Source organism: Phyllobates terribilis, unplaced genomic scaffold, assembly GCF_046119375.1.
Source record: "Phyllobates terribilis strain yellow unplaced genomic scaffold, ASM4611937v1 Scaffold_327__1_contigs__length_2127877, whole genome shotgun sequence".
NCBI lineage: Eukaryota > Metazoa > Chordata > Amphibia > Anura > Dendrobatidae > Phyllobates > Phyllobates terribilis.
The window spans coordinates 1,738,284-1,753,143 of NW_027363087.1; the positions used below are offsets into that span (position 1 = coordinate 1,738,284).

General features: G+C 42.9%; 1 protein-coding gene across 1 annotated transcript in view; it reads right to left on the reverse strand.

Moving 5' to 3' along the window:
- The window catches only part of LOC141221657 (protein ELYS-like), a 120,174-nt gene that overhangs the window by 89,693 nt on the left and 15,621 nt on the right, over nucleotides 1-14,860 (reverse strand). Inside the window, exons 7-11 of the mRNA XM_073666554.1 lie at nucleotides 14,769-14,850; nucleotides 13,459-13,609; nucleotides 1,792-1,924; nucleotides 1,533-1,711; nucleotides 288-349 (exon numbers count right to left, since the gene is read on the reverse strand). Coding sequence (XP_073522655.1) covers nucleotides 288-349; nucleotides 1,533-1,711; nucleotides 1,792-1,924; nucleotides 13,459-13,609; nucleotides 14,769-14,850 — 607 coding nt within the window. The remainder of the gene's footprint in view (nucleotides 1-287; nucleotides 350-1,532; nucleotides 1,712-1,791; nucleotides 1,925-13,458; nucleotides 13,610-14,768; nucleotides 14,851-14,860) is intronic.

Consider the following 14,860-nt stretch of genomic DNA (forward strand, 5'->3'; position numbering starts at 1 on the left):
AGTGAGGTGCTTATCACAGAAGGGGGCTGAGTTGGACGATTGCCTGCCGGCCGGCCGGATCCTCACAGCAATGTTAATCAAGGTGATTAAAGTGTAACACCACCACACAGCGTGGACATATGACACCATTGAGTTTAGTGCTTTATCCCCGTCATGCTGTCCTTAATTTACATAGCAAAAACATGCTGACAGATTCCTTTTAAAGAAAAAAATTATAATTTTCAATAAATAAAAATCTCAAGCAAATTTGTCAATTTTAGATAGGAAAGATTTCATTGTTCTTTTACCTCTTTATGAAAGCCAGTGCATGTGATGTGGATAACTCCGGAATTCAACAAGCAAGTAGCATCTTCAATATGACAGAAAACAAAAAAAATATCGTCAGAAAACTCATTAAACCTAAATTAGTTTTTAATTTTTTTAAAAAGTTTAAAATATCCAAGAAATTTCGTTCCACTTCATGATTGTGTTCCACTGGTTGTTGGTTCTTCCCCAAAAAATTAGAATTTTATATCTTCATGTTTGAAGCCAGAAATGTGGCAAAAGGTAGAAAAGTTCAAGGGGGCCAAATACTTTCACAATGCACTGTGTGTCCTGCTAATAAGGCGTGGGATGGAGAGATGGCACATCATTCCTACTGATCACAGGTGAGGACGGGAGAGGGACAGACAAGGGGTGCATCATTCCTGATGACAGGTGGGATGGAGAAGTGGCATTTGTTCTTGGTGATATATAGGGATGAGATGTGGAATGGACAGATGGCACATTATTGCTGCTGAAAGGGTGAGGAGGAGATGGGTGAGGTGGAACACTGTACCTGTTTATGACAGGGAATCAACTTACAGTGTCCATTTTAGGACATGATCAGACATCAAAGTCAAACATCAGAATTATGCCAGTTTGAGGCTAAATACCTTGTCTGAGAACTGACTGACATGTGATAAAAAAAAAGTCACTATTCGCTGGGACTTGAACCCAAAACTTTGTCCAGAAGCCAGTGCACTTACCATTGAGCTATTCACTCAATTGATGAAAGAAGTTTTTCTTGGCTTATGAGATCAACCATGAAAATACCCGAGGTGTCTAAAAGTACCCGAGGTGTCTAAAAGTCACTGTGATTCTGATGTTTGAAGAAAGTCAGATATCAGAATCACATATCAAAGTCACACATCATTTATATTTGGCTTGGAGGAGGTATGTGTGAAAGTCCCAATGAGTTGCAGACTGGTTTGCACTGAAAATCATATAACCAAATAGAACGCCTAGATTTATTCAGTGTATAGCTCAATGGCTACTGCACTGGCTTCTAGACAGCTTTCAGTTCAAATCCCAGAAGCGAACAATGACTAATAATGGCACAAAATCAGGGTGCCGTAATAATGCCAGAGCAAGTACTATCACAGGGTCAAACTGTAGCAGGAGGGGTACATAAACATTATTATATTAAAATAGGTCTAATTTATATAGGAAAAAATATATATAAATTAATTTACTATTCAAGGCCATCAATAATAATTAAAAATAATCATTACCAAAATTATAGGTGCTTGGAAAGTAGAACTGTTCTGGTGGTGGATATGCAGGTGGAACACCTCTACTCAAACTACGTTCATGTACAAGAACATCAAAGATGGTGTCATCAGTCATGTTTGTCAAGGCTTCAAGAGACCAAAATGCAACATATGAACAGTTTCTAAGAAACTGACCAGGCCTGTGAGAGAAAGAAAATAATTGGAGTATACAATGAAAGGAATGCCATTACTCTCCTCTCCCACAAAAAAAAAATCTTACCTTAAAGAATCCGGCATCTGTGCTTGAGACCAACGATTTATATCAAACACTCCCATGTAAATTGAAGGCTTATTTTGTCCATACGTATTAACTTGCCAGCTAAATATTGACACACTGGTATCAGGCGATGTAACTGAAAAGAAATCATATTGCTAGAAATATGTACAAAAACATTATTTGCAGTCTATAATAATACCCTAGAGGGCTTTCCATTTCATTGACAAATCTTGAAATAAGTTTTAACCTGCAGGTCACAATTTTTATTAGAAGATTTTAAAACTCCACAAAGTACATGCATATAAGGTACTGCATTTTCAGACAGACGCCGTCTTTAAATGGGTTGTCCACTACTTGGACAACCCCATCTCAATCCTTGTTTGGCCCAGTAAAATAACACCCATAGGGCAGAGTGAAGCAAGCGCTGATTGGCCGCAAGGATCGTATGACAATGTTATGCGAGCCCTGGGAGACCCCGTGTCGACACCTCGGGAACAGCACCGGCAACAGAGGTGAGTATATGTATTATTTTACAAGGGGAAAACATAGGGATTGAGGAGGGGGTTTCCCCGAGTGGTGAACAATCCTTTTAACTGCAGTATAAAAGTAATACATTTTAACTGGATTGGAAACCTTGTGTGTTAGTATCACAAAACCTATTTAGATGTTCTATTGCATGTGTTTTTAATGACGTAGAAGTGAATCTTACATAAAATATTACATATGTTGCATTTGATAAAATACATAATCACTGTTGCAGTTACTTTTCATTAAAATTTGCATCTGTTCTCCTGATATTAAAGGGAACCTGTCACCATGAAAATGCAGTCCTATCTGCAGGCATCATGTTATTGAGAAGGAAAATCAAATTAGATTGATCTATAGTTTACTAAAAAAAAGGTCCGTATAACCCGTATTTTCATCACAAACCTCTGCCTTTTGAGATTTTCTGTCCAGTTGGCGGTCCTATCAGTGATTGACAACTTTCTCTGTACAAGTGTACTTACAGTGATAGATGTCAATCATTGACAGGACTGCCCACTGGACTGAAAGTCTCAGAAAGAACAGATTTAGGTGATGAAAACAGCTTATACTGAATTTTTTTTTCCACAAAACTATATATCAATCTAATCTGTTCCTCCTCCTCCTCAATAACATGATGCCTGCAGATAGGACTGCATTTTCATGGCGACAGGTTACTTAAAAATTTTCTTTTTTTATTGTTTACAGCTTATTGCCAAAGGAACCGGCCACAAATGCAGTCTAGCAGCAGTAGCCGAACACACACAGTACGTGCAAGCGCTTTACAGTGAACCTGACATCTGACACTTCATGCCCAATCCACTAACTGATCTCAGCCACTGCCTGAATCATGCCACCCTCAGATTGGGCAGCAAGTATCAGATGTCAGATTCCCTTTAATAGCAGGTCATAAGCACTTAATTGAATCGGTTGGAAAAAATCTAAACATCTTATTCGGAATCATAAAAGGGCGAATCCCAATAAATAAAAAAAAAAACGCAAACCCACATTGGGTAGAGATGAAACTTCTAGATAAAGATGGGTCTGGCTCTGAAGGGTCGTGCTTAAGGGTCTTAATCTGAAATAAGCCGGAAGTAGGCCAGAAGGTAGGAGTAACTATTTACTAATTGTGCTTAGTTTCTCTCTCTCATTCACACTTAAACCTTCATTATGCTTACATACGCCCTTGCTGTCTTTGCACCACTAATCCTTACTCTCCTTCGCTATCCCCCAAACCCCAGCACTCTCTAACCAAATAATAATCTCTCCTTCCCGCTTACCCCCTCACCTGACCTCATCTGCACACCTGCTCCTCAACCTCAGATCTATCTATAAACATAAAACAAGCCGGACACTCTCCTTCTCCCAATCCTGGAGCCCCATAATTCACAACTCCCACCAATTCCTCCTCCTATCGCTTCCAACCAACTGCAAACTACCGCAACCTCTCCCAAATAAAACCCGTGCCCCTAACGCCCACCCCCCTGCTCCCTCTCTCTGGAGCACTTTGGAACGCCCACTCTGTCTGCAACAAGCTCTATTTTGTCCACGACCTCTTTACCTCTCAGAGAGGCCCATCTCTCCTTCCTGGGCATCACAGAGACATGGTTGACACACGCCAACACTGTCTCCCCTGCTGCGCTGTGTTATAGTGGGCTCCACTTCACCCACACTCCTCGCCCTGGTAACAGACATGGTGGAAGAGTAGGTCTTTTCCCTTCTACCAACTACACCTTTATCCCTATCCCACCTCTACCCTCCCTTCTTTTGAAGTCCACTCTGTCCGCATCTACTCTCCCTCGAAGTGGCTGTCATACCGACCTGAGAGCCCGGTCACTGCCTTTATTGACCAATTCTCCTCTTGGCTTCTTTACTTTCTCTCTGCTGACATTCCCACAATCAACATGGGTGATTTCAACATCCCCACTGACATTCGCCAGTCAACAGCATCTAAACTCCTGTCGCTTACTTCATCCTTTGGACTTCGTCCTCCTGAGCTACCCACACAGACGGACACACACTAGACCTCACCTTCATCCGACTCTGCTCCCGATCTAACCTCAAAACCTCCCCCTTACCCTTATCTGACCACCATATACTCTCTCATCCCAGTTCTCCTCACCTGCCACCCATGCCCAGCAACTAGCACACCCCCGCAGAAACCTTGCACATCTAGACACTCGTACACTCTCTGACTCTATTCTACCACTGATATCCATATCCTCACTCCACGACACCGTCAACGCCACTGCTTTCTACAATGCCATTCTCACATCAGCTATTGACTCGGTCGCCCTCGACACTCATTCCCCACACTCATCCCATCCCTTACCCATCTCTTCAGCCAATCACTAACTTCTGGTACCTTCCCCGCTGCCTTCATGCATTCCACAATCATGCCCATCCTCAAAAAGCCATCCCTCGACCCAACCGCCTTGTCTAGCTACCGCCCTATATCGTTGCTCCCATTTGCCTCCAAAAGCCTTGTGCAACACGTTCACGCTGAACTTTCCTCTCACTTCTCATCTAACCCTCTTCGACAACTAACAATCTGGCTTCCACCCACACCATTCCACCGAAACTGCCCTTATCAAAATTACTAATTACTTACAGCCAAAGCTGACAATTCTGTTCTCCTTCTTGACCTGTCCTCAGCCTTTGACACAGTAGACCACTGCCAGTCCTACTACAGATCCTCTCTTCCTTTGGCATCAAAAACTTGCCCTATCTTGGATCTCCTGATACCTTTTTAACCGCACATTTAGCATCTCCCACGCTACCTCCTCATCCCGCCCCCACTCTGGGAGTCTCTCAAGGCTCTGTCCTAGGACCACTACGCTTCTCAATCTATACCCTTGGCCTGGGACAGCTCAAAATCTCACTGCTTCCAATACCATTTGTACGCTGATGACACCCAGATCTACCTCTCTGGCACAGATGTCACCGCTCTGCTGTCCAGAATTCCAGCATGTCTATCAGCCATATCCTCCTTTTCTCCTCTTGCTTCCTAAAGCTCAATGTGGACAAAACTGAACTCATCTTTCCCCCATCTTGCGTATCTTCCCCACCTGATATTTCTATCACAATAAATGACGCCACACTTTCCCCAGTACCGGCAATCCGCTGCCTCGGAGTAACCCTTGAATCTTCCCCGTCCTTCAAACCCCATATCCAAGCTCTCGCCACCTCTTGTTGCCTGCAGCTCAAAAATTTCCAGAATCCCTCCATCTACTAAACTGGTTGTGCATGCCCTCATCATCTCCCGCCTCGACAACAACAGCATGCTCCTCTGTGGCCTACCTGCTACCACTCTCACACCCCTCCAGTCCATCCTCAACTCTGCTGCGTGACTGGTTCATCTCTCGCATCGCTACTCCTCCGCTACCCCCCTTTGCAAATCTCTTCACTGGCCCCCAATTGCGCAGAATATCCAGTTGAAACTACAAACACTGACCTACAAAGCCATCCATAACCTTTCCTCTCTGTACATCTCTGAACTAATCTCCCGATATATTTCCTCACGTAATCTCCAGTCCTCCAAAGGCCACCTCCTCTCCTACACACTAATTCGTTCCTCACCCAATCGCCTCCAAGATTTCTCCCCATCCTATGGAATTCTGTGCCTCAACACGTCTGATTAGCCTCCACATTTGGATCCTTCAGACGGAACCTGAAAACCCATCTCTTCAAACAAGCTTACAGCCTGCCATGACCTTGCTTGCTGCAACCTCAACACCAAAGCTACTGCAACCACCCCCAACCTACTGTCTCCTTCCCCGTTCCTGTAGAATGTCAAGAAATCCCTGCCTATGTGCTTATTATTCCCCTAAATCCCCGCCTCTGTTTAGTTATCATATCCCCCCCTCCCCTGCACATCACAGGGCCCTGTGACAAATATACATATGGATAGAGATATAGATATATATATACATACACACATACATATATTATATATACAGTACAGACCAAACGTTTGGACACACCTTCTCATTTAATGATTTTTATGTATTTTCATAACTATGAAAATTGTACATTCACACTGAAGGCATCAAAACTATGAATTAACACATGTGGAATTATATACTTAACAAAAAAGTGTGAAACAACTGAAAATATGTCCTATATTCTAGGTTCTTCAAAGTAGCCACCTTTTGCTATGATGACTGCTTTGCACACTCTTGGCATTCTCTTGATGAGCTTCAAGAGGTAGTCACCGGAAATGGTTTTCAATTCACAGGTGTGCCCTGTCAGGTTTAATAAGTGGGATTTCTTGCCTTATTAATGGGGTTGGGACCATCAGTTGTGTTGTGCAGAAGTCTGGTGGATACACAGCTGATAGTCCTACTGAATAGACTATTAGAATTTGTATTATGGCAAGAAAAAAGCAGCGAAGAAAAACGAGTGGCCATCATTACTTTAAGAAATGAAGGTCAGTCAGTGCGAAAAATTGGGAAAACTTTGAAAGTGTCCCCAAGTGCAGTTGCAAAAACCATCAAGCGCTACAAAGAAACTGGCTCACATGAGGACTGCCCCAGTAAAGGAAGACCAAGAGTCACCTCTGCTTCTGAGGATCAGTTTATCTGAGTCACCAGCCTCAGAAATCGCATGTTAACAGCAGCTCAGATTAGAGACCAGGTCAATGCCACACAGAGTTCTAGCAGCAGATACATCTCTTCAACAACTGTTAAGAGGAGACTTTGTGCAGCAGGCCTTCATAGTAAAATAGCTGCTAGGAAACCACTGCTAAGGACAGGCAACAAGCAGAAGAGACTTGTTTGGGCTAAAGAACACAAGGAATGGACATTAGACCAGTGGAAATCTGTGCTTGGTCTGAGGAGTCCAAATTTGAGATCTTTGGTTCCAACCACCGTGTCTTTGTGCGACGCAGAAAAGGTGAACGAATGGACTCTACATGCCTGGTTCCCACCGTGAAGCATGGAGGTGGTGTGATGGTGTGGGGGTGCTTTGCTGGTGACACTGTTGGGGATTTATTCAAAATTGAAGGCATACTGAACCAGCATGGCTACCACAGCATCTTGCAGCGGCATGCTATTCCATCCGGTTTGCATTTAGTTGGACAATCATTTATTTTGTCAACAGGACAATGACCCCAAACACACCTCCAGGCTGTGTAAGGGCTATTTGACCAAGAAGGAGAGTGATGGGGTGCTACGCCAGATGACCTGGCCTCCACATTCACCAGACCTGAACCCAATCGAGATGGTTTGGGGTGAGCTGGACCGCAGAGTGAAGGCAAAAGGGCCAACAAGTGCTAAGCATCTCTGGGAACTCCTTCAAGATTGTTGGAAGACCATTTCCGGTGACTACCTCTTGAAGCTCATCAAGAGAATGCCAAGAGTGTGCAAAGCAGTCATCAAAGCAAAAGGTGGCTACTTTGAAGAACCTAGAATATAAGACATATTTTCAGTTGTTTCACACTTTTTTGTTAAGTATATAATTCCACATGTGTTAATTTACATACATACACACACAAATATATCTATCCATCAAACTATACACTGTAGCTCACAAATCAGTTATATGGATGTCTGGCACAAAAATACCACTGCTAAGTGCCACATTGCGTAACTGCAGGGCAGTTTGATTAGCACATATGCATATATAGTAGCTCTATACAGCTACTCCACTGACGTCTCAACCTCAGTCACCTTACTGATTTAATAAATGTAACCAGGGCTGTGGAGTCGGTCTCCATTTAGGTGGAGTCGGTATAAAATGGACCGACTCTGAAAATATATAATAAATTGGGTACAGTAGTATAATGCAGGATGTGCTGTAAATGTTTTCCTAAGAATTTGGGAAAGTTATGAAATGTCCTATAAATGTCTGTTCTGTTCCTGATGTAAGGGTCTCTGATTAGGTGAGATGAATCTGTGCTGCACTTTATGTACACGCTCAGTAGTGAGGCCGTGCTGTGGAGTCGGAGGTTTAGCTTACCATGTTGGATTTACCAATCTGTCGGCGTTGCACCTCTGCCCTCAGCCCTGTGTACTCTGCCGATCTCCTGGCATGAACAAATGTCACATGACCACGGCAGCAATTATGGGATATTTGTATGTTAAGAGACAAGCGGGGAACAGAAGGCTAAAAACAGAAGAGCAACATCATATTGCTTTTTTTCACCATTATTAATTTAGATAGCAACTTGGTCCATTATTAAAGGGAATCTGTCACCCCCTGGCCCTTATCTGACCTCTAATATTGGCATACAGGTGATAGAAATGTAAATGTATACCTACCGCTATGGCCCAGAGTAGAGGTCTAGTTGATTTAAAATGTCTTTTTATTCAATCCGTATACTGATGCTTGGGGTGAAGAAATCCCCGCCTACTTTGTGAATTACAATGTTACCCAACCCCACTCCCCTGCATGTGACGTGCAGTCTCATCTTCCAGGTCCCGCGCACGCTCACCTCACCTTTAAAGGGAATGTGTCACCCCCCTGGGCGATATCAGACCTCTGGGCATAAAGGACTTTAATCAATTCTTTTTTCCATAGGCTTGGTGTCCGGGAGACGCCTAGCAATCCCCGCCTGTGTGCTTATTATTCCCCCAAATCCCCGCCTCTCTGCTTAATTATCATATCCCCCCTCCCCTGCACGTCACAGGGCCCTGTGACAGACCCTGTGACGTGCACTGTGCTCCCTGACTTCCGGGCATGCGCAGAGGGCCGCTCACATAGAGCGCGCTTTGCTTCATCCAGGCCCGTCTACCTGTGCTCTGCGCTGCAGGTTTATATTGCGCAGGTGCCGGAAAGTGACGGTGACTCCCGGCGCCTGCGCAATAGAACCCTGCAGCACAGTGCACGGAGAGTCGAGGCCGGGATGAAGCAAAGCGCGCTCTATGTGAGCGGCCCTCTGCGCATGCCCGGAAGTCAGGGAGCACAGTGCACCACACAGGGTCCTGTGACATGCAGGGGAGTGGGGGGATATGACAATTAAGCAGAGAGGCGGGGATTTAGGGGAATAATAAGCACATAAGCGGGGTTTGCTTCAAGCCTGTGGAAAAAATAATTAATTAAAGTGCTTTTCTCTGCAATCAGACCTCAGCTATGGGCCATGCAGGTATGTATAGATTAAGGCTGTGTGCCCACTATGCGTTTTTCAAGAGCTTTTGCCGTGGAATTTCCGCAGCGAAAACGCTTAAAAAACGCTTGGTAATATGTGCCCCATGATCCCCAATGATAATCCGCATGTGCTGTGCGGAAATTTCCGCTGCGGATTATCAATGCGGAAAAATACGCAGCATGTCCATTAATTTTGCGGACACGCAGCGTAATTGTAAAATGGTACCTGTAAAAAAAAAGAATTTAAAATAAAAAAATAAAGATTATACTTACCTTCTGATGTCCTCCCGGTCTCCTCAGCGATGCGTGCGGTGTGTTGGGCGGCTCGCGGTGGTGTGAGGACCTGACATGACGTAATTGAGTCATGAGACAGGTCACGCGACCACTGACGTCGGCGGTCGCGTGACCTGTCACATGACTCAATGACGTCATCGCAGGTCCTTCACACCACCACGAGACACAGGGGAAACTGGACACATCAGAGAAGAAGACCACGGGCCATCGGAAGGCAAGTACAATCTTTATTTTTTACTTTTCACCATTCTTATTTTATTCATTTATTTTTATTTTCCTTTTTAACTATTACTTGGTCACACTATATATGCCGGTTGCATGGATTTATATAGTGTGACCAAGTTGTCAAGCACTTTCCAAGTGATGCTAAAATTGCTTTGAAAAGCGCTTAATAACCCGCATGTAGAAATGCATGCAAAAACGCTTGACAATGCTTCTACCTGGCGGGAAAAACGCATGTAAAATCCGCATGCATTTCTGCATCGTGGGCACATAGCCTTACTTTTCTATAACCTGTATGGCCATAGTAGTGGTATGATATCACCCGGGGGGGCCACAGATTCCCTTTAACACGAGTCACACTTTTTTCTCCCGGTTATGTTTCCAGCAGTGATCTTGTGAGCAGACGCCAGGGAGTCACATAGCTAGGAGAAAAAAAAAGTGCGCCTTGTGTTAAAGGTGATGTGAGCAGGAGCGGGACTTGGAAGACGAGACTGCATGTCACAGGGCAAGGGAGTGGGTGTGGGGGACATTGTAATTCATAAAGTAGGCGGGGATTTCTTCCCGTCCCCCAAGGATCAGTAAACAGATTGAATAAAAAGACATTTCAAACCAACCAGACCTCTAATATGAGGCATACAGGTATGTATAGATTTACATTTCTATCACCTGTATGCCCATATTAGAGGTCTGAAAAGTCCCAGGGGGTGACAGTTTCCCTTTAAGAGGTTGTCCAGCAGTGGTCACCCCCTTTAATTTCATCTAATGCACAGCATCTAGTGCTCTGAAAGAGTAAATCTACTAAACAGCAGAAAAGGTTTAAACATTTAGATTTTTTTTAATGCTTTTGCGGAATATAGTTACATACAGTTAGGTCCATATATATATTTGGACAGAGACAACATTTTTTCTAATTTTAGTTCTAGACATTACCACAATGAATTTTAAACAAAACAATTCAGATGCAGTTGAAGTTCAGACTTTCAGCTTTCATTTGAGGGTATCCACATTAAAATTGGATGAAGGGTTTAGGAGTTTCAGCTCCTTAACATGTGCCACCCTGTTTTTAAAGGGACCAAAAGTAATTGGACAGATTAAATAATTGTAAATAAAATGTTCATTTCTAGTACTTGGTTGAAAACCCTTTGTTGGCAATGACTGCCTGAAGTCTTGAACTCATGGACATCACCAGACGCTGTGTTTCCTCCTTTTTGATGCTCTGCCAGGCCTTCACTCCGGTGGTTTTCAGTTGCTGTTTGTTTGTGGGCCTTTCTGTCTGAAGTTTAGTCTTTAACCAGTGAAATGCATGCTCAATTGGGTTGAGTTCAGGTGACTGACTTGGCCATTCAAGAATATTCCACTTCTTTGCTTTAATAAACTCCTTGGTTGCTTTGGCTTTATGTTTTGGGTCATTGTCCATCTGTAGTATGAAACGACGACCAATCAGTTTGGCTGCATTTGGCTGGATCTGAGCACACAGTATGGCTCTGAATACATCAGAATTCATTCGGCTACTTCTGTCCTGTGTCACATCATCAATAAACACTAGTGACCCAGTGCCACTGGCAGCCATGCATGCCCAAGCCATCACACTGCCTCCGCCGTGTTTTACAGATGATGCGGTATGCTTTGGATCATGAGCTGTACCACGCCTTCACCATACTTTTCTCTTTCCATCATTCTGGTAGAGGTTGATCTTGGTTTCATCTGTCCAAAGAATGTTCTTCCAGAACTGTGCTGGCTTTTTTAGATGTTTTTAGCAAAGTCCAGTCTAGCCTTTTTATTCTTGATGCTTATGAGTGGCTTGCACCGTGCAGTGAACCCTCTGTATTTACTTTCATGCAGTCTTCTCTTTATGGTAGATTTGGATATTGAAACGCCTACCTCCTGGAGAGTGTTGTTCACTTGGTTGGCTGTTGTGAAGGGGTTTCTCTTCACCATGGAGATTATTCTAAGATCATCCACCACTGTTGTCTTCCGTGGGCGCCCAGGTCTTTTTGCATTGATGAGTTCACCAGTGCTTTCTTTCTTTCTCAGGATGTACCAAACTGTCGATTTTGCCACTCCTAATATTGTAGCAATTTCTTGGATGTTTTTTTTTCCTGTTTTTGCAGCTTAAGGATGGCTTGTTTCACCTGCATGGAGAGCACCTTTGACCGCATGTTTACTTCACAGCAAAACCTTCCAAATGCAAGCACTACACCTCAAATCAACTCCAGGCCTTTTATCTGCTTAATTGAGAATGACATAACGAAGGGATTGCCCACACCTGTCCATGAAATAGCCTTGGAGTCAATTGTCCAATTACTTTTGGTCCCTTTAAAAACAGGGTGGCACATGTTAAGGAGCTGAAACTCCTAAACCCTTCATCCAATTTTAATGTGGATACCCTCAAATGAAAGCTGAAAGTCTGAACTTCAACTGCATCAGAATTGTTTTGTTTGAAATTCATTGTGGTAATGTCTAGAACCAAAATTAGAAAAATGTCGTCTCTGTCCAAATATATATGGACCTAACTGTAGATTCAATTATGTAGAAAAAAGTACTTCTGGGGATTGAAAACATTCTCTCCTTAACTCAAACTGATGTATAAAACCGTCATGATCAGGTCACTTTGTGCACTGCTTGAGGGATCTGTACGGTACAGCCTCTGCATCAGAGCAGCAGGAGCTCAATTGATATACACAGCCAGGATTCTGATGTGTTCTCACCAGGTTTAGCAGTTCAATCTGATATGCCGATAGTGACAACAGCACACAAAGAATCTGACCAAAAAAAAAGAGCGCTCCCTTTGTCAGACCATCATCAGCACCTCTAATGTGCGCAGCGGTGCCAATGGACTATGGCAACCAAGAGCCCGAAAATGGCCTTTTGGTCTGCCATACAGTACAGTTTAACAGATACTGCCAGAGTCGGGGTTTGATAGGTTGACGGGGATAAATTAGGTAATTCACTGTAGCGATGTGCGTTAACAATATGATCATGAGATTTTATGTTCAAGTTCCCTTAGGGTACTAATATTGTAGTGTAAAAAATATATATATATCCTTTGAAAAACATTCCATATCTCTGATTACTATAATGATATCAACATTTATGCGAAGCTGCATGGTGAACAATGCAAAGTGTATGTATATATGTGTGTTTTATATACACACATACATACACATATATACATACATTTGTAATTTTTTCTATTTCCACCTATAAATACAATTCATTCCACAAAAGACAAGCCCTCATTCAGCTATATCTTCAAAAAATGTGATGGAAAAAAAATATATATTTGTCCTAAAGACCCCAAAATTAAGGGGTTAAAGGGATTTTCCAATTTTTGAAAGTGATCGTATACAATAGCGTGTACAGACAGACCAGGATGGTCCAAATATTTTACATTTGAAGAAACTTAATCTAGTCGGCTTCTGATTAACAATGATGTATGAGATAAGACTTTGTTGTACTCTACATAGTCAAATTTCAGATCAGTTTCTGTATATGCCTTGCAAACATAATAAAAGACATGAAAGAGAAAAATACAGAAAAACAAACCATCATGGAGACCGTCTTCTCTTTCGCTATGAGCATGGAATTTTTCTATAGTCTGACAGCCCAGTAACTTCATGCTGTTTGTTTGACCTCTTAAAAATAGGGTATTCGCTGAAAGATCCAGGTTATACCTTTCCTCACAGTATTCCAAGTTCTGTAAAAAAAAATAAAGAAAGAATAATTGACATATAGATAGATAGATTTATATTATAGGAATAGATATACCTAGTCTAGCCTCTCCCTGCCCCACTCCAGGTGGTTGACAGGTCTGTACCATGTGTGTGTACATAGGAGGAGACCTGTCAAAATCAATCAACTGGAGCGGGCAGGAACAAGTGAGCCAAGGACCATGCCGGATTTGTCAGGTCTATTTCTATAGTCCATGGCTGGCTTTTCAAACAAATTTTTCTCTGAAATGCTGCGGGGTTCCAGTGAAAAGTGTACACGGCTGTAATCGTACAACCACGATGTTTCATGCCGTCTGTAATTCAGGCAGTGTGAATCTAGTGGCAGCTCATCAAGCCTCACATTTGAATCAATTTGAAGCCCTATAGGCTCTGTTTTGGCAGATGGTGCAAAGGGTTAAAACTTAGCCCTACAGATTCTGATTAAGTGCACCTGGATTTCTCTGCATATAGCCAGGCTAGGTGTTCACCTTAGTCAGTCAGCTGGGGAAGACTAAGCAGAGTGGGTTGTGTTGGAGATGTTAGAGAGAGACAAGCCAGAATTCCACTCTGAGAAGAGACTGCACAGGCCATGTGCGCCAAACTGCAAATATGAGTGGTTGCTTTGGACAATAGCAGTTTTGTTTGACCAAACTTGGACTAGCTGAGTCGTGTATGAGTAGCCAAGGTCTATTTTGTTCAGTTAGTGCCTGGACAAGGCTAGGGATTTTGTGTTTATGGTTTTGTTTTCTTTAAAAAATAAAATCCAGTGCCTGTGTAAAAGCCGTCTACTGCCGAGCATGAATCCCTACACAATATATGCAAGGACTTAAACATAACCAAAGACAGCAAGGGACACAGGAGAGATGTAGTGGAAAGTGAACAGTGACCACCAGCTGGAGGTGGGTGAAGATCCTAAAGCAGTCAAATGTGTATACATCCATAATGTAAATAAAGTGGTAACAGAACAAACAATGACAGTGTGAATGTTGTAATAAAACAAAGCTCCTGACCAGAAGTGTCACTCGAGGAGGAGCACTCACCAAGGAAGTAAGGAGGGTTCAGAGCTGTGAGGTGCTCTACAGACAACTTGAGAATGCCCCCTTTACATTACAAACCATACAGAATAAAAATATACAGACATCTTACCTCATACATAATTTGTCCTGATGGTAAACGTTTTCTGTCCCCAAAAGCCAACTGCAGCAAATGAAAGCTTAAATCTCTACCACTATAGTAGA